This window comes from Heptranchias perlo, chromosome 3 (assembly GCF_035084215.1).
Source record: "Heptranchias perlo isolate sHepPer1 chromosome 3, sHepPer1.hap1, whole genome shotgun sequence".
Lineage (NCBI taxonomy): Eukaryota > Metazoa > Chordata > Chondrichthyes > Hexanchiformes > Hexanchidae > Heptranchias > Heptranchias perlo.
In genome coordinates, this window is record NC_090327.1 from 51,811,138 (window position 1) to 51,830,996 (window position 19,859).

The window sequence follows — 19,859 nt, forward strand, 5'->3', positions numbered from 1 at the left end:
CTATGCTTCATCTAACATCTATATTTTCAACGTTGTGTGTCTGCAGTACGAAACTTGGGCCTTCAACTTGGTTTCTCAACAATAAAAAAATACACAGAATTTCCAGCAGGGGTTACTGGATGATGATCAGCATTGGGAACCATGGCCGATTTTCCCATCTTCCTAATCTGTGATATCGAAGCGGATTGTGATGTCCCTGCCAATGGGCTAGAAGGAGCTAGACAGATTTCTAGATACAAAAGGCATCAAGGGGTATGGGGAAAGAGCAGGAATATGGTACTGAGATAGAGGATCAGCCATGATCATATTGAATGGCGGAGCAGGCTTGAAGGGCCGAATGACCTACCCCTGCTCCTATTTTTCTATGTTTCTATGTCCTCCTGATATCAGGTAGTTCAGCACAGACTAGTAATCAAACTTGGTACTTCCTGGTCTGTATAACTCTGTGCCACATTACTCAGTGAGCCATGAGGTAGCTTATTAGCTAACTGATGAAGGACAATATGACCTATTACCTATTTTTTAAAATTTACCTAATCTTCAGGATACTTGACAATCGAGTGCTGCTGAGCATCTGATTCACGAGTGGTTTAGTGGGAGCATTCATCCACTTTACTGGTGGTCTAATGATGGTCTACTGCCACCAAGACTTACCTCGGGGCTTCTCCCAATCAGCCATCATAACTGCGGCGGATGATCAGCGGAAACCTGTCTATCTGGGGTTTCCTCCGATCTTCCACAGAAGTTACGGCAGCCGATCCGAAGGCCCCCGAAGAATTTCCCAGTGTTCATCTTTCATCTGGAAGGGCGGAACTATGAACTTCTGAAGTGCACAAGCCCAAAATGTCAGCTGTTCCCTCTCTATACCACTCCATCCAGTAAACCAAGTAAATGCTGGCTAAACTTCCTTCCAGCTATAGCTGCAAGCTGTGGAGTGACAGACACCCCTGGTATTCAAACCATAAGACTATCTGTTACAAGGCTACTTATTTTTGGAAAATTACATTGCAGTATTGATACTTGGAGTATTAGAGAAGAGAGCCAATAAATGATTCCTATGTGATTTAAATCTGTGGCATTTTGAAAGAATTTTAAAGTTTTTAATTGCGATTTTTATCTTGTAAGAAACTCAGGCTAGGATTTGGTGGAATCCTTGTGCATTTTGTTTGGGACAGAAGTTTCACCAGCCTCAATGGCCTGCCTCAAACCCAGGCCTATTTTCTGGGGTCAGGATATTTTGCATATGTTAGGCAGGCGGAGGGTGCCTGTGGTGGATCTTTGGTATCTGCCGCAGTGTAGCTTGGTCAGCGGCCTCGAAGCTGCCTTCTTAAAAAAAAACACCTTAGCCTATCCAATTGACCACTCTGCGATGAACTGAACATGCCCAGGTAGCCCTTTTATCTTTAAATTCCCTCCTGTCTCTATAGCAACTCTGGATGCCAGGAGCTCACAAACATTCATAGCACTCGACGTTGCTAAAGTGCAAATGAAGGGAAATATGTTGGATGATATATTTCCATCAGTTGATTGCCATTACAGTACACTTGCCTATATTTGGGTGGAGATATTATACCTTCCCTGTCACTTCCAGCACAAAATCTTAGAAGTGGCAGGGGATAGAAGGCTGTGTAGGCCAAGTCACTGAATATATTTAAGAAGGAGATAGATAGATTTCTAGACACAAAAGGCATCAAGGGGTATGGGGAGAGCGCGGGAATATGGTATTGAGATAGAGGATCAGCCATGGTCATATTGAATGGCGGAGCACCACACGGACTGCAGCAGTTCAAGAAGGTAGCTCACCACCACCTTCTCAAGGGCAATTAGGGATGGGCAATAAACGCTGGCCTTGCCAGCGACGCCCACATCCCATGAACGAATTTTTTAAAAAAAGCAGGCTCGAAGGGCCGAATGGCCTACTTCTGCTCCTGTTTTCTATGTTTCTATGATAGCAGGGAACCAGTAGAGTGTCTTCTGATGAATTTCCTGCTGCATTCTGCTGCAATTATGCTGAGAAATCTCAAACAGAAAACTCTGCCCCTCAAAGCCTGGAGATCAAAGCAGGTCTGAAAACTAGTGCCACAAAATGGTGAGATATAGATTGATGCCAGTAGCTCCCCACATAATTGCCCAGAATTTTCTGTCAAAATAACAATGAAACTAATGGCGTTCACCGTTATTTATGCACAAATCACACAGCAACTTCAGGTGAGGGCAAATGCATGGTTAAAGACGGAAATCCAAAATTTATTGTCAAAGATGTGCCGCTCCACCGTTAGCTTCACGAAAACGGGACCTTGTTGCCTGCCTCACCATTCAAATGCATTGAACGGCGTGAAGTTCCCGTATTTGCATGGTAGATACGAACTAAACTTGCCACAGAAAGTCAAGTCTTGTCATTTCAAGTCTAAGTACCCTTTTAATTATGTGATATGTGTTGATTATTGCCAGTCAACCTGTCAGGCATTGAAAATTAACCATTACGTGTGTGGAGTCTCATTCCTTTAGGTTTTAATTGTTGGAGATTTTTTTAAAAAATTTTAAATTACATTTTTCTTTTACTTTTTCTTTCTGTCTCTTCTCTGATTTGACATTGAAGTCACCATTCTAACTTACCCTTCCTTCTCAGTCCTTGTGCTGTTAATTTCACAATCCTTCAATCTGATTGGTTAAAGAGATACACAGTTGCTTGCCCTGTTCACTCTGATCCCAGATGCCCTGTAGAGGACGGTGCCCCGATTCCCATCTAGCATGAAATATCATGGAGATTAAACGAGTAAGGGCAGCTCTAACTAATAGCAGGCACTGTTCGTTGACCAACAACAGCAATTTATGGGCCATTGAGTTTTCAATTCCGGCTGAAGAACTGAGGGAGGATGAGAAAGCCAAAAGGCAAATCACCTCCTTGTAGATGGTTACAGAGCAGCACTGACAGAAATCTGTAAGAAAGCCTTTCCTTTAGTTGCAAAATGGTTCACAGAATGAGGAGACCTTTAAATAAAGCTTTTTATTGTGTTTCAAACTTCCTTTCTATTTTTCAGAAATACAAAATAAAGGTGGATCACAAAACTGGTTTAGTGGAAATGAGAATGGATAAATTGGAGGATATAGATGAAGGCACTTTCACTGTGCAGCTCCAGGATGGTAAAGCAAGTAACCAATCCAGTCTGGTTCTGATTGGAGATGGTGAGTCCTTTTGCTGCTTTTGTCTTCCTGAAAACAAATGCCAATCACAAACAATAGAAATAGGACACCATGGATACACTCAACACTTCTACACTAAAGAAGAATCTAATTTTAGGTGTAACTATTATTAATGGCATTTACTTATAGATCACCACCAAGTGCTTTTCTAAAATAGTTGTAATTACAGGCCTTGTTTGCATTGCCCAATTTGTGACTTGTTGGCTGAACGCAGTCGACTCACCAGCACCACCTGCACGTTCCCCTCCAAGTCACACACCATTCCAACTTGGAAATATATCGCTGTTCCTTCATCATCACTGGGTTAAAATCTTGGAACTCCCTTCCTAACAGCACTGTGGGAGAACCTTCACCACACGGACTGCAGTGGTTCAAGAAGGCAGCTCACCACCACCTTCTCAAGGACAATTGTAAACAATTTTACAACACCAAGTTATAGTCCAGCAATTTTATTTTAAATTCAATTTTATTTTAATTTTATTTTAAAATAAAATTGCTGGACTATAACTTGGTGTTGTAAAATTGTTTACAATTGTCAACCCCAGTCCATCACCGGCATCTCCACATCATGACTTCTCAAGGACAATTAGGGATGGGCAATAAATGCTGGCCATGCCAGCGACGCCCACATCCCAAGAACGAATAAAAAAAACTCCAGCATTTCATTTTACCTGCTGTGCCCTTACACTATGTGGCCTGAAGAGCAGTTCTTGATTCTCAGTAAGCACCACCTGGTTTAATTTTGCCCTGCTTCTTTCCCCTGAACACTGTAGCCTTAGGGTTAATGTGTGGCATGGTAATGAGCTCACAGTTTCAGAGGGAAAAATAAGCAGAGCAATACAGCAAATGACTCCATCGATGCTACCATTTGCACAGGGACACCAGGAAATTGAAATCAGAAGTAATTCAAACTACCTCCTCATTGGTAACTGGTATTTGATCCAGCTAATTAGAGCACAGAGAGCAATCCTGGTTCCGATTTGCCCTCTGCTGTGTTCTTGTTATCGAGGATTGCTTCAAAAGAAAATACCACTGAGCCCAGCACTTGCTACACATGGGTAACTGTGAAGTATGTGACAGAAAGTAAAGCATTCAGAATGACTTCATGTGATAATTCTGTGTTCCCAAAATGAAACGCTTTGTTAATTGAGTATTTTTGACTCGTCTGGTGGCTGCAGAAAGACTTGACAAGACCCTGTGGATGAGCTTAATTCGAAGCTGGTTTAAATCAAATCCAGAAAAAAAGATTGTACTGAAGGTTGTGAGAATGTTTAAATCACTGTCCCAGAAGGCCATAGATGTAGAATCAACTGAGTTGTTTAAAAAGTTAGATACTTACTTGGGAAGTAAGAGCATTAGGGAATAGATAGAGAGAAAGGGCAAGGAATTAGCTGTGCAAAGATACAGCTGCTGCAATTGAAAATATAGTAGAGCAGATTCAATGGGCCAAATGGCCTGCTCCTGTCCCTGTGTTTGTATGCTGGAGGCAGTGGTATTGCTTTGTCCCCTCTTTGAGTTAGTGACGTTTGGGCAGCTAGGTTGCTGCCAATTACCCAGTATTACCAAAAAACAAACTCAGCATTGCCAAAGAGAAGTGCATCTCTACATTACCAACATCCAAAAATATCTTTCTTCTTTTTTAAAATACATTGTTGTCTGGTGAAAATACTGTGGTCCAGGGTTTCCAACAAATGCAAAATAGATTAGGAGTTGCACATGGTGTTTAATAACCACAGTTCTACCTGACTCAAAAGAGATTTAATAATACTTGGCCCACTCAGTAGTTGTGGCACACAAATCCTGCCCACTGCTTCAAACGGTTGGGCATCCCTGCTGTATATCATTTATTTTGTTCTGAAAGCACAAGACCAGATGCACCAAAGTAATATAAACCAAGGGGACCCCCTGGAATGCAACCAGTTCATGACACAAACTGACTGGCCCTGGATTTAGAAGGTGATGCATGAATGGCAATGTGAATGTAGTCAGAAGGGTAGCTTGCCTTCTAACAGCTAACCCAGAGAAGGATGGCAGATAGAATCCAAGCTACCTTTGTTTCTACTGCTCATTGTCCACACTGAACTCAGTGAACTGCTGGTGCTTTCCTGTAGTGAGCTTCTATCACATCACAAATTCAGCAAATTGCTACAGAACAAATAATTCCGGCCGAGTCTCCAGTGGGTGTCTGGAAGCTGACGCTAATGTGGAAATTCAGAGCAGTTGGTATCTTGATTTCCATCAATAGTGCTATTGCTGTGGTTGATCTCAGCTGCTGATCTCCCTACACCAAGTGACATAACTCGATAATAACTTCTTGGTTCAACCTGTGCCTCATCACACACTGATCCTCAATGAGCTCCAGCTACTGTGGCTGGTACGGCAATCTTTTGGCCTGAGTTAGTTAATAGGTATGGTGGCGAGCCTCTTATGCTCTTGCTCCAGAACTAGCTGCCCCTCTAGCCAACCTGTTGTCATACAGCTACAACACTGGCATCTACCTGACAAAGTGGAAAATCGCCAAGTATGTCCTGTCGACAAAAAGCAGGACAAATCCAATCCAGCCAATTACCGCCCCATCAGTCTACTCTCAATCATCAGCAAAGTGATGGAAGGTGTCGTCGACAGTGATATCAAGCAGCACTTACTCACCAATATCCTGCTCACTGACGCTCAGTCAGGTTCCGCCAGGACCACTCGACTCCAGACCTCATAACAGCCTTGGTCCAAACATGGACAAAAGAACTGAATTCCAGAGGTGAGGTGAGAGTGACTGCCCTTGACATCAAGTCACCCTTTGACCAAGTGTGGCATCAAGGAGCCCTAGTAAAATTGAAGTCAATGGGAATCAGGGGGAAAACTCTCCAGTGGCTGGAGTCATACCTAGCACAAAGGAAAATGGTAGTGGTTGTTGGAGGCCAATCATCTCAGCCCCAGATCATCAGTGCAGGAGTTCCTCAGGGCAGTGTCCTAGGCCCAACCATTTTCAGCTGCTTCATCAATGACCTTCCCTCCATCATAAGGTCAGAAATGGGGATGTTTGCTGATGATTGCACAGTGTTCAGTTCCATTCGCAACCTCTCAGATAATGAAGCAGTCCGTGCCCTCATGCAGCAAAAGCTGGACAACATCCAGGCTTGGGCTGATAAGTGACAAGTAACATTCGCGCCAGACAAGTGCCAGGCAATGGCCATCTCCACCTTCCCTTGACATTCAACGGCATTGCCATTGCCGAATCCCCCACCATCAACATCCTGGAGGCCACCATTGACCAGAAATTTAACTGGACCAGCCACACACATACTGTGGCTACAAGAGCAGGTCAGAGGCTGGGTATTCTGCGGCGAGTGACTCACCTCCTGACTCCCCAAAGCCTTTCCACCATCTACAAGGCACAAGTCAGGAGTGTGATGGAATACTCTCCACTTGCCTGGATGAGTGCAGCTCCAACAACACTCAAGAAGCTCGACACCATCCAGGACAAAGCAGCCCGCTTGATTGGCACCCCATCCACCACCTTAAACATTCACTCCCTCCTCCACCGGTGCACAGTGGCTGCAGTGTGTATGATCTACAAGATGCACTGCAGCAACTCGCCAAGGCTTCTTCGACAGCACCTCCTAAACCCACGACCTCTACCACCTAGAAGGACAAGGGCAGCAGGCACATGGGAACAACACCACCTGCACGTTCCCTTCCAAGTCACACACTATCCTGACTTGGAAATTTATTGCCGTTCCTTCATCGTTGCTGGGTCAAAAAGTCCTGGAACTCTCTACCTACTCTTCCACTATGTCATCACTTACAATTGGTCCCGCATTTACTCTGCTGTTAGTAAATGCTCTGCTCTGCAGTAAACAACAATGCCAAATGATGCACAAAATCCTCAGCTTCAATTGACAAGTTCTATTCCTTACAATCAGAAGAAGCTGTTCCATGTGTCAAATATTGTTATGCTGCCCAAATGAAGAGAAGTTAATTGTAACCTCTGGAGATATATTGTGTGAAACAAGTACTCACACACTGAAGTTTCATTAGTTTGATTGTTGGGGTGCTTGATTGACAAATTTGGTTCTTCATGGTTTAAGTGCCTCTCATTCATTTGGGTAGCAAAGCTATTTTTGGCACATCAAACAGCTTGGTGCAACCCTTCTGATTGCAATTAAGGTAAAGGCTCAACAGAAATGTATGAAGCGTGATGGATGATTACATCATGTAGCATTACTCTTGACAATGCATGGCATTGCAAGTCAGTGCCTTGATACAATATATTGTGGAAGAAGCAAAGAGGATTTAGTTAGCGACCAGAGTGATTCAAAATGTATAAGGTCTGAGCAGAAATTTTCCATATATATGCCTTGCTATACTGAGGGTTTGATTGTCCAGCATTTCACATACTTCATATTGAATGCCAGCTTCTTAGAGCCTGGTGGAGTTTGAGCGTGGAGGCCTGTCTGCAGGTGCCACACATAGGTTTACGGGTTAGATGCAAAACGACAATGGGATAATTACCTGCATCCCTCAGAAAGCAGAAAAAATGGTTCAAACATTAACAAGTCCGTAACATTTTTTTCCCTCTTTTTTTTCCATTGTTTTGGCACATCAATACTTCGCAAATGGGAGGAAATCAGCTTTAGGTGTTAATAATGCAATTTTAAAGGAGTTTCCAAATAGCTTTGCACCTTTTTTGTAATGGTTTACACCATGAGGAAAATACCATTTTGACCATAGAATTAGAGTTTCTGCAACTATCTATTCCAAATATTGTCAAACCTCTGAACAACTCTGTGAAAGACTCCAGTGACACAAAGGTTAAATGGAAGAAATTTATTTATAATAATATAATCATTGCAAAATTTGAAGTATATTTCAAGCATAATTATTAGACTTAGGAACATAGGAACAGGACCCTCGAACCTGTTACGCCATTCAATTAGAACATAGCTGATCTGTATCTTAACTCCACCTACCTGCCTTGGTTCCATAACCTTTAATGCCCTCGCCTAACAAAAATCTTTCAATCTCAGTTTTGATATCTTCAATTGACCTAAACTCAACAGCTTTTTGAGGGAAGAGAGTTCCAGATTTCCACTACCCTTTGTGTGAAGAAGTGCTTTCTGACATCGCCCTTGAATTGATTAGTTTTAGCAGTGCAAAATTTGGTTTCTTTAATATGTATAAGAGAGTTTAGCACAATGTTTAACTATTCAGGTGTTAAAAGTGTTTTTCCTTTTCTTTTCAGTGTTCAAGAATCTGCAGAAAGAAGCAGAATTCCAGAGAGGAGAATGGCTCAGGAAACAAGGTAATGGCACAATCTGAGTAATATATTGTGTAGCAGTTAACATATTCTCCTGTATTAATCAGTAAAGTAAGCCGCAATAGGGGCAATTTTAACCCTGCATGCTCTGTGAAAAGCAGACGGGTGGACAATTAAAATTGCCTGGGGGACTCACCCGCCGACATCAAGCTCTCTTCCCACAGTCTTCAATTTTAACCTGCTCTTCCGAGCAGACGGGAAGGACACCTGCTGGAAACCGGTGGTGTCTGTCTTTAAATATGCAGATCGGGCTCCGATAATGTCATTGGGACCTGACTGCGATTTTAACCAGAGTCCCGTCTGAGGCAACCATTGTGGCTTTCCCACCAAGTTAACCAAACAGTGAAGAGGAGTTGGGGCTAGAAGAGGCCCAAAAAGGTAAATATTTTTACTTTTTTTAAACTTTCCATGTGGGGTAGAGAGGAGCAGGCTTGCTTCTCCAGGTCCCACAAAGAAAGTTTAGGCCTCCCCTGCCCCAGGATTCCCCCTCCCCTGAACGCCAAGCCCGCCTGAACCCTCTCCCAGCGACTTGGCTGAGTGCCGGGGTCCGTTCCTTCAGTCCCCGGCGGCAGCCTTCTGCCACCTGACATTCTTTTGCCGTCTGACATTATTCTCCCGCCTGCTAAGCAGCTGCCACACCCTGCCGGAACCTGACTGGGCCTACGTAGATGAAGCCCAGGAGCCAAAATCTCCCGGGCCTCAAGCTGCCGAGGTCGGGATGGTTTGCCACTCGCCTCAGTCCTCGCCCACAGGATTGTCAGCCTGAGCTAAAATCGGGCGAATATCCTTGCTCGTCAAATCTGTTATACAATATGGCATACAATATGGCTGTTTGTGAAACCATTTGGCATGACATCATTGCTTCTTATGCAAAACCTTGTCATCTATTGTCAAAAAACAAAAATATTAAGGAAATCACTAAAGGGTTCTCCTCAAAGGTTAAACATAGGACGATAGGAACAGGAATAGGCCATTTAGCACCTCGAGCCTGTTCCGTCATTCAGTGAGATCATGGCTGATCTGTGACCTAATTCCATATACCCGCCTTAGCCCCATATCCCTTAATACCTTTGGTTAACAAAAATCTATCAATCTCAGATTTAAAATTAACAATTGAGCTAGCATCAAATACCGTTTGTGGAAGAGAGTTCCAAACTTCTATCACCCTTTGTGTGTAGAACTGTTTCCTAACTTCACTCCTGAAAGACCTGCCTCTAATTTTTAGGCTATATCCCCTAGTCCTATACTCCCCTGCGGAACTAGTTTCTCTCTATCTACCCAATCAGTTCCCCTTAATATCTTGAAAACTTCAATCAAATCACCCCTTAATCTTCTAAATTCCAGGGTATACAATCCTACTTTGTGTAATCTCACCTCGTAATTTAATCCTTGGAGCCCAGATATCAATCTAGTAAATCTTTGCTGCACTCTCTCCAAGTCCAATATATCCTTCCTAAGGTGCAGTGCCCTGAACTGAACACAGTACTCCAGGTATGGTCTAACCAGGGCTTTGTATAGCTCTGATTTATCGTTTTTAGGTCCAAAGTGGATGACCTCACATTTGCCTATATTGAAATCCATTTGCCACAGATTCACTTAATCTATTATTATCTCTCTGTCATTTTATGCTTCCATCGACACTGCTTACAATGCTGCCTATCTTTGTGTCATTGGCAAACTTGGATATGTGGCTCTCTATCTCGTCATCTAAGTTGTTAATAAATACAGTGAATAGTTAAGGCCCCAATGCAGATCCTTGTGGGACACCACTAGTTAAACCCTGCCAATTTGAGTACATGCCCATTATCCCTACACTCTGTCTCCTGCCGCTTAGCCAATTTCCTAACCAGGTCAATAATTTGCCCATAATTCCATGAACTTCAACTTTAACTAACAACCTCTTATGAGTGACTTTATCAAATGCCTTCTGGAAGTCCATATAAACAACATCCACAGACATTCCCCTGTCCACTACTTTAGTCACCTCTTCAAAAAATTCGATCAGATTTGTCAGGCATGACCTACCCTTTACAAATCTATGCTGGCTCTCTCTGATCAGGTGAACATTCTCAAGGTGTTCAGTCACTCTTCCTGATGACAGATGTTAAACTAACTGGTCTATAATTCCCTGGTTTCCCTCTCTCAACTTTCTTAAAAAGCGGATTGACGTGCAATTTTCCAATCTAAAGGATTGGTTCCTGAATCGAGAGAACTTCGGGAGATTATAGTTAAGGCGTCTGCAATGTTCTCACCTACTTCCTTTAAAACCCTGGAATGGAAACCATCTGGTCCTGGGGATTTGTCACTCTAAACTTCGAGATATGAATTCCATATTTTCTAAGTCGGTGTGATAAAGATGTGAATTGATTTTTTTATTTTGTGCATTACTGTTTGTAATAAATCTTCTGTGCTAACAGGTCCTCATTTTGTTGAATATCTTGGATGGGAAGTCACTGATGACTGTAATGTACTTTTGAAATGCAAGGTAAAAGCAACAATTCTTACATGTGTTTATTGTTTCCATAGAACACTATTCTAAAAAATAGTTAATGCTTACGTTTTTAGAGGGCAGCTAAGTATCTTGGCCTGAATAGAAAGACAGTAATAGCTTATAAAATTAAGTTACTTAAAATTTTGCACTTAAACTGTTCAAGACAATGCACTGAGAATTATTCTTTGAGGAGTTAGATCTTATATACAGCATTGCAAAGGGTGTAATGACAGAAAATGTGATGTATGATGTTACTATTACCTAAGTTAAATGTGCCCACCCATATTTGGACAGACACATCTGCCATCACTTCTGGCAGCAAATGCATCTGCTGCAAAGATGGGCAGGGATCTGGCAGAACCGGCCCCCGTGCAATTTTCTGTCCTCACCAAAGTGGAAAATCCCCTGCTTCCAATGTTCTCAGCGTCGAACCCTGGCGCTTAACTCGCTTATCTAACATTTTCCTTTTATCCATGACAATATCGCTTATTGCTCATCTGCACCTTTAAGCTGCTGCAAGACCCTGTCCCCACCAGCAGCAATCATTTCACACACCTAACCCCCACCCACCCCATGGCGAGCCCCAAATGCAGGCTAAAACATTAGGAGCTCACCCAAAAATTTCATTGAGGCTGAATCCTAAAAATAGGGTCAGCAATGGGCTAAACATCCAGGTGCAAAGCCCACGGCACCAACGTAATGCCAGCGATCCTGCCAAGGGGAAAATCTATGCCTCGGAGCATGGGGTGTCTCCATTCTGAAGTGCTGAACACGAGGGAGTTAGGAAGGCTTCAGTAGATTCAACTCAAACAGCAGGATGCCTGTTTGTCTGCATTTGTAGTTTAGTCAGTGGATCAAATTTCTCATGCTTCATGCAGAAGTGCCCATTAGTCACAGCTCCCCACAGCACGGGAAATTTGAATCTACCGATTTAACTGTAAGGAAGGCTTCTTGTTTGCAGTTTTACATGGCCCATCACTTGATTACTCTGAGTGGAGTATCCAAGGTTCGGGACTTTGTTGCACCGTGTTCTCCAAATCCAGGACACCCCACTTTTAGCGTCAGTAAAGTAGCTCTTCATTTTGGTTTTTCACCTGTGAGGATAACTCCAATCCCCCTGTTAGAGCAGGGAACCATGAACTCCTGGGTATAATCAGGATGGAAAAAACAGAATCTGTGCACAAAGTCTCCAACAGCTGTTTGAAAGCATGCTCATTGCTTTGCAACTAGGTCACCTGATTTAGCAGCTGTTTTCTTGTGAGGTCTATTAACAGCAAGGTTTTGTTGTTACATCAATAATAGCCTGCCATCATAAAATAAAATCATGACAGAGGGGGAAAACACCTGCTCCTAATTACTATCCACTGACCATGATAAAAAGTGTCCATACATGTTGGGTAAGGATGGGACCAGGCTTAGCTGTGATGCTCTCCATTGTTCAATAACCTGCTGACAGTCAGGTCCCAAAATTGCATCAGCCATGATCCTGACATTGAAGCTGGGACTGTGCCCACCAGAGACCTTCAGCGCTGACCCTATCAGAGTATGCGGGATCAGTGGGAGTCGTGTAATATAAGTATGGCAGGCACGCTTCCCATTAGGGGTATGTCTTGGGCACCCGCCACCTCACCATCTCGGCCTCCTCCCGATATCCCCACCATCACAGAAGCCAGTCTTCAGCCAATTTGATTCACTCCACGTGACATCAAGAAACGGCTGAGCGCACTGGATACGGCAAAGGCGATGGGCCCCGACAACATCCCGGCTGTAGTGCTGAAGACTTGCACTCCAGAACTAGCTGCGCCTCTAGCCAAGCTGTTCCAGTACAGCTACAACACTGGCATCTACCTGACAATGTGGAAAATTGCCCAGGTATGTCCTGTCCATAAAAAGCAGGACAAATCCAATCCGGCCAATTACTGCCCCATCAGTCAGCAAAGTGATGGAAGGTGTCGTTGACAGTGCTATCAAGTGGCACTTACTCACCAATAACCTGCTCACCGATGCTGAGTTTGGGTTCTGCCAGGACCACTCGGCTCCAGACCTCATTACAGCCTTGGTCCAAACATGGACAAAAGAGCTGAATTCCAGAGGTGAGGTGAGAGTGACTGCCCTTGACATCAAGGCAGCATTTGACCGAGTGTGGCACCAAGGAGCCCTAGTAAAATTGAAGTCAATGGGAATCAGGGGGAAAACTCTCCAGTGGCTGGAGTCATACCTAGCACAAAGGAAGATGGTAGTGGTTGTTGGAGGCCAATCATCTCAGCCCCAGGACATTGCTGCAGGAGTTCCTCAGGGCAGTGTCCTAGGCCCAACCATCTTCAGCTGCTTCATCAATGACCTTCCCTCCATCATAAGGTCAGAAATGGGGATGTTTGCAGATGATTGCACAGTGTTCAGTTCCATTCGCAACCCCTCAGATAATGAAGCAGTCCGAGCCCGCATTCGGCAAGACCTGGACAACATCCAGGCTTGGGCTGATAAGTGGCAAGTAACACTTGCTCCAGACAAGTGCCAGGCAATGCCCAACTCCAATAAGAGAGAATCTAACCACCTCCCCTTGACATACAACAGCATTACCATCGCCGAATCCCCCACCATCAACATCCTGGGGGTCACCATTGACGAGAAACTTAACTGGACCAGCCATATAAATACTGTGGCTACAAGAGCAGGTCAGAGGCTGGGTATTCTGCGGTGAGTGACTCATCTCCTGACTCCCCAAAGCCTTTCCACCATCTACAAGGCACAGGTCAGGAGTGTGATGGAATACTCTCCACTTGCCTGGATTAGTGCAGCTCCAACAGCACTCCAGAAGCTCAACACCATCCAGGACAAAGCAGCCAGCTTGATTGGCACCCCATCCACCACCCTAAACATTCACTCTCTTCACCACCGGTGCACAGTGGCTGCAGTGTATACCATCCACAGGATGCACTGCAGCAACTCGCCAAGGCTTCTTCGACAGCACCTCCCAAACCCGCGACCTCTCCCACCTAGAAGGACAAGAGCAGCAGGTACATGGGAACAACACCACCTGCAAGTTCCCCTCCAAGTCACACACCATCCTGACTTGGAAATATATCGCCGTTCCTTTATTGTCGCTGGGTCAAAATCCTGGAACTCCCTCCCCACACGGACTGCAGCGGTTCAAGAAGGCGGCTCACCACCACCTTCTCAAGGGCAATTAGGGATGGGCAATAAATGCCGGCCTCGCCAGCGATGCCCACATCCCATGAACAAATAAAAAAAAAACTGACCAGAAAATCTGGTGCCTGCTGCCATTCAACCATCGCCACCCCCCCAACTTCCAGAAAGAAGAATGAATGTAGCCTACAATCCCCTTTAAAAGGGGGCCATTAAAAGTAATTAAAACAAAATTAATTACCTTTCTTCAAGAGTTCAGGCTATGACTCAGGTCTGGAACCCCAAGATGGGTTGCACTGCTGCCAGTCCTGAGGCCAGTGCACTGCTTCTTTCCCAACGTACTGGCCTCTGAAAAAGAGTAAAGCCTCTGAGAGATTGAGGCTGTGAGAACTCCCAGCAGAGGGAATCCCCACCTTTAGTCCCATGTCAACGGCCTTATTTGGGGTGAAAAAAGGTAACTCTGGCGGGGGTCCACCAGAATGGCCGAGCAATTTAAGTCGCTCAATATCTAGGCTCATGCATATAGAATGGGGACTTGCATGGTTACTAGAGATCAACAGGTGCTCATAGAACCATAACCCAACATGGGTACTGGAGAACGACTGGGGCTCATGGAATCATAACCCAACATGAGTAGTGGAGACCGACTGGGCTCATAGAACCATAACCCAACATGAGTAGTGGAGACCGACTGGGGCTCATAGATCCATAACCCAACATGGGTAGTGGAGACCGACTAGTGTTCATAGAACCATAACCCAACATGTGTCAGCATCAAGAGCTAACAAAAGAAGTGTTTGATAGGAAATTTGGACAAGGAAACAAAAACAAATGTAGAAGTCATAAATGCTATTTGTATTAGTTTTTTTTTAGGAATATTTCAGAATAAAGGAAGAACCAATCAAACCTGTGCTGTAACTTCTCTTTTCTTTCTTTCTATTTAGGTGGCTAATATTAAAAAAGAGACATCAATCATCTGGTACAAAGATGATAGAGAGATAATGTTTGATGAAAAGCATGACTTCAAGGATGGTGTGTGTACTTTGCTAGTTCAACAGGTACAGAAATAATGTTTAACTACATCACTGAGGCTAACACCTATATGTCTGTCAGCAGAAGACATTGAGGCTGCACATTGAAAAAGAATTGCTAATCAAACACGGATATATATAAAACCCACAAAATGCTTCTATTTGAATTGGATGGTTTGGCCTCTCCCTGATACACCTGGCAAAATGTAGGCCTCATAATTCCGCTGGGGTTCCCCTGGTTAATGCTATATCCCAGTGGGTTCCTGCTGGAGTTATAGCAGGAGAGCAGGAGAACCCCAGCTGATGAAACCATGAGGGAAATGGCATAATGGCCGATTTCAGCCATTTATGCCATTTCCCTCATGATTTCATCAGTCTCCCGTTGGAGTTACAATGGGAATCCGATAGAACCTCCACAGAATTTAGGACCATAGGGATTAATCTGAACTCCCCCGCCTGGCAGAAATCAGGAGGGGGTGGGCGGCAATTAAAATGGAGTGGCGGATTTACCTACTCCATTCCTACCCCAATTTGGCCATGTGCAGTTTTAAATTGAAGACAACAAGGACACTTGACCCTAGCTCTTTAAATATGCAGAGTTCCAATGAAATCATCGAACCCAACTGTTATTTTTACCTGAGGCCTAAATGGGAGAGCAGTGATGGCTTTCCCGCCAGGTCAAAGCTGCCGGGATCCAGATCCGGGGCCAAAAGAAGGCAGGGTAAGAGTAAATTTTAAATTTTTTACATGTTTCCTTGAGTGTTAGGAGACCTCAGCTATCCCGGGCTCCCCCCCCCCCCCACCCCATCTCGCAACTGCGATTCCCCTCCCCGAGCCCTCCGATGCACTTATCATGTGCCAGGGACTGCCCCACCCCCCAGGTCCCCAGCGGCAGCCTCCGAGTCACCTGATTTTAACAGCTGAACAACCACTTCCTGATGACTTCCTGGCCGTTTTGGTTGGGAACTTGGCCCAGCCATTAAAATCAGCCGAGCCTCCTTGCTACCTCTCCCAAATGGGCCAGCCACTCACTAGGCCGCATTCTTGCCGGGGAGTAAAAATCAACCCCATAGTGTTTATTATATCAAAACTAGCTAGGCTACTTTCCATGAGTGAGCCTGGATTTTGACCCCATATGTACTGTGGACAGAAGCCAATACCATGACACATTATGCACCATAAATGCTTCATTTTTACCATAGCTGATTTATGCCTATAGTCAACACATCACTGAATTCATATTGATAACTGCATCACTGTGAGGAGATGCTGATTGGAGGCCAGGCCCTCTCCCACAGCGACGAAGAGAAAATCATCAGGCGATCAAAAACTGTTTCTATTTGCCTCCTTGTAACTGATCATGAACAGCAATGGCAGTGGAAGCATGTCACTTACCCTTCTTTTTGACGGCAGTTGTGTGTGCTGTGGAGAGATCAAGAGAGTGGTGAAAAACAGAACGAGTCTTGCTCTCATATATATTGACAGAAAATCAAAGTGTGAACTCTAGAATGTTAGTACAGCAATCTGCTGTGCCACAAAATGTCACTGGGGTATATTTTCCTCCCAGTGCGATTCTGTACAAATGTTTAACATGCTTATACAAACTTCCTTAGAAAAGTTAATGCAGTGAAAAGCATACAGAGGAATCCAGTACGAGCATTTTAAGCATTCAAATTGGAACATTGGGGGTCAGAAAATATAGCTCAATATTTCAAATGGCTTCTGACAGTTTGAGTATAATTATGACTGGCGTAAACAGCTACGATTGTTAAAATATTCCTGATTTAACATTTGCCAACAGTTTTCAAAGAAGGACGGTGGTGTTTATGAAATTGTGCTGAAAGATGACAGAGGAAGAGATTCAAGTGTGCTCCGACTGCTTGAAAAAGGTACAGTTGGCAGACATTAACAATGTGTCTGCAATATTATACAAGCTTCAATATAACTCCCAAAAAGTCTATTAAACATACCCTAAAGTAAAAATGTATGGAGTTATATTATTAGTGCAATTAAATAGATTTTAGGCCCGATTTTAATCCTGCCCACTGGTGCACTCGCGGCATTTTAACCTCGCACTTTTCAGAGGTGGCCAAGGTGCCAACTACGCGTGCGGGAGCCTCATAAGTATACTTAAATCAGAGCCCTATATTGCAATTAGGACTCCGATGGAATTTTAACTAATAATCGTCCAGTGCCGGACCCGCTAGCAAAACCATGAGGCAAACAAGGCTGAGGCCATAAGAGGTCCAGAAAATTAAGTAGGTTTCAATTCTGCCATTCTTACATTTTGGAATTCCCGCTTGGCCTTATAAGGAGCCTGTCCTTTACAGGATCACTTATGCAGAAGTGGAGGGGCTGGGGCAGGGAATCCCTAAGCTGGATGTTCCTACTTCCCCGGCCGATAAGGGTCTTAGCATAACATCTATGCCCAGTGACATGAAACATATGGGCCTCCAGGGAAATTATCACAAGAAAATTATCCCTCTTGTTTTAAAGCTGTTGAACACGATCATATGTTTGAGATTGTAAGAAACCCTAGAACCGGGGGACACAGGCTCAAGAGGTGCTTAGATAGTTTAGATCTAACTACTTTACACAGAGTAGTGAACATGTCAAATGGACTGCTCAGGGTGGCAGAAAATGTGGAAAAATAATGAAGGGACAATTGGCTCGAGGGAATGCGTGATTGAAAGGTATTAATTGAAATGGATATAAAATCCTGATCTGCAGGCCTGCAATTTTTTGACCAGTGCTCCCTGCGAGTTATGTTCTGCGTTGGGAGTTACTTTTCATTGAGTCTACAGCACAGAAACAGGCCATTCGGCCCAACTGGTCTATGCTGGCATTTAAGCTCCACATGAGCCTCCTCCCTCCTTGCTTCATCTACCCCTATCTGCATACCCTTCTGAGTTTGTACCAGGCCTGCGAGAGAGGCCTGCAAGGTTCTCTGATGATGCACTAGAGGTCTTGGTGCAAGAGGTGGTCAGAAGGAGGGGCATCCTATATCCACAGAGGGGGCAAAAGGCCCTCCAGACATATGCTCAAGAGACAGTCATGACTGACCACCCCCCCTGATGTCCCCTCCCCAATCTAAGACTTACCTGAATACGTCCTCTTCCTGACTCTTCTCCCGTAGGCCTGTCGCGTGGGAAACCAGCAAAAAAAAAACGACTCCGGGAAACCCGTATTTCCAAGTGTGGTCTAACCAAGATTCTTTACAAGTTTAACATAACTTCTCTGCTTTTCAATTCTATCCCTCTAGAAATGAATCCCAGAGCTTGGTTTGCCTTTTTTATGGCCTTATTAACCTGCATCGCTACTTTTAGTGATTTGTGTATCTGAACCCCGAGGTCCCTTTGCTCTTCTATCCCAAGCAATATGTGGTCTCCTTATTCTTCCTACCAAAATGCACCACCTCATATTAATATGGGACTGCCCATATTGGGTATTCAGAACTTGTATATCTAACAGTAATGCAGAGAGGGAGGGTGTTATCAAGATGCAGGATGTGAAACAGAACACATTACTGCACATTTGAATGTACTATTGCAACCATGAAATTTAGGGTAATTGTGACAGAAAGAATATCATTGTAGCCATGAAATCTGTTATATCAATCTCATTAATCTTAATTTTACAGCTTTCAGTGAGGTGATAAGTGAAGTTTGTCGAGTGGCTGGTAAGTGTTCTCTGAAGTCCGCTTTGCAGTATATTTTCATCTTTTTCTGGTGGTTATTAATTGGATGTAGAAACTTAGTGTTTCTGTTAATATTACAGCTCAGACTGCAACTGATGTGAAGGTACAGAGTACAGAACATGGTATCAGACTCTACTCCTTTATTACTTACTATCTGGACGATTTGAAGATCATCTGGTACCACAAGTAAGAAGCCATTTCCTTCAGTACATTTGGCACCGGAAAATTGGGACCAATGCCAATCGGACAGACTGACCTCCACGTCCGATTCGCCAATCTGTACTCCCAATAAGTGAGGCTCACAAAACCTACCCCTTTCCTCTATTTGATTTTCACAGAGAAGGGTAGAAAATTCTGAAGTTTTGTGCCTGTTATTGGAACTGCTATCTCATTATATTGTGGGGAAGCTAGAAATATAACGCAACCTAAAGTTTAGATTGTTTTAAAATGCTTATTGTCTTTCTCCAGAGACACAAAGCTTGCGTCCACAGATAGAGTAAAGAACGGGGTTACAGGAGAACAGCTCTGGTTGCAGATCAATGAACCCACTGAGAAGGATAAGGGCAAATACACTCTTGAACTCTTTGATGGAAAAACAGGACATAAAAAGTCTGTTGAATTGACAGGGACAGGTAAGAAAAACAAATCCACATCTGTTCATGGTAATTTTAATATTGTAATACAGTGTTGCTGTTGACCCATCCATGTGCTGAAACCAGCCCAGAAGTTCTGGAGGATGCCATTTGGGAACAGATCTAGGCCAATGGCAAAACTTCAGCTCTCCCATGGATGTGTCCCTGACCCCATATACCAAGTTCAGGAACATTTGCACCATGCTGGAAGGCGTCCATGCTATTTATGGTGCCAATGAGATGCTCACCTCAGGTGGGAGGGAGGGATTTAGCTGTGTACCCAACTGCAGCATAAGTGGCTCTTTCATTGCTGGTTCAAGATGATTTCAACATTTTAAAATAC

General features: G+C 43.9%; 1 protein-coding gene across 4 annotated transcripts in view; it reads left to right on the plus strand.

Moving 5' to 3' along the window:
- Positions 1-19,859, plus strand: part of LOC137313965 (myomesin-1-like) — a 133,632-nt gene that overhangs the window by 74,158 nt on the left and 39,615 nt on the right. For all 4 annotated transcript variants that reach the window (XM_067979657.1, XM_067979666.1, XM_067979668.1 and 1 more), the window contains 8 exons: positions 3,042-3,186; positions 8,444-8,503; positions 10,936-11,003; positions 15,101-15,214; positions 16,989-17,076; positions 18,828-18,866; positions 18,965-19,070; positions 19,353-19,516. In XM_067979657.1, coding sequence (XP_067835758.1) covers positions 3,042-3,186; positions 8,444-8,503; positions 10,936-11,003; positions 15,101-15,214; positions 16,989-17,076; positions 18,828-18,866; positions 18,965-19,070; positions 19,353-19,516 — 784 coding nt within the window. The remainder of the gene's footprint in view (positions 1-3,041; positions 3,187-8,443; positions 8,504-10,935; positions 11,004-15,100; positions 15,215-16,988; positions 17,077-18,827; positions 18,867-18,964; positions 19,071-19,352; positions 19,517-19,859) is intronic.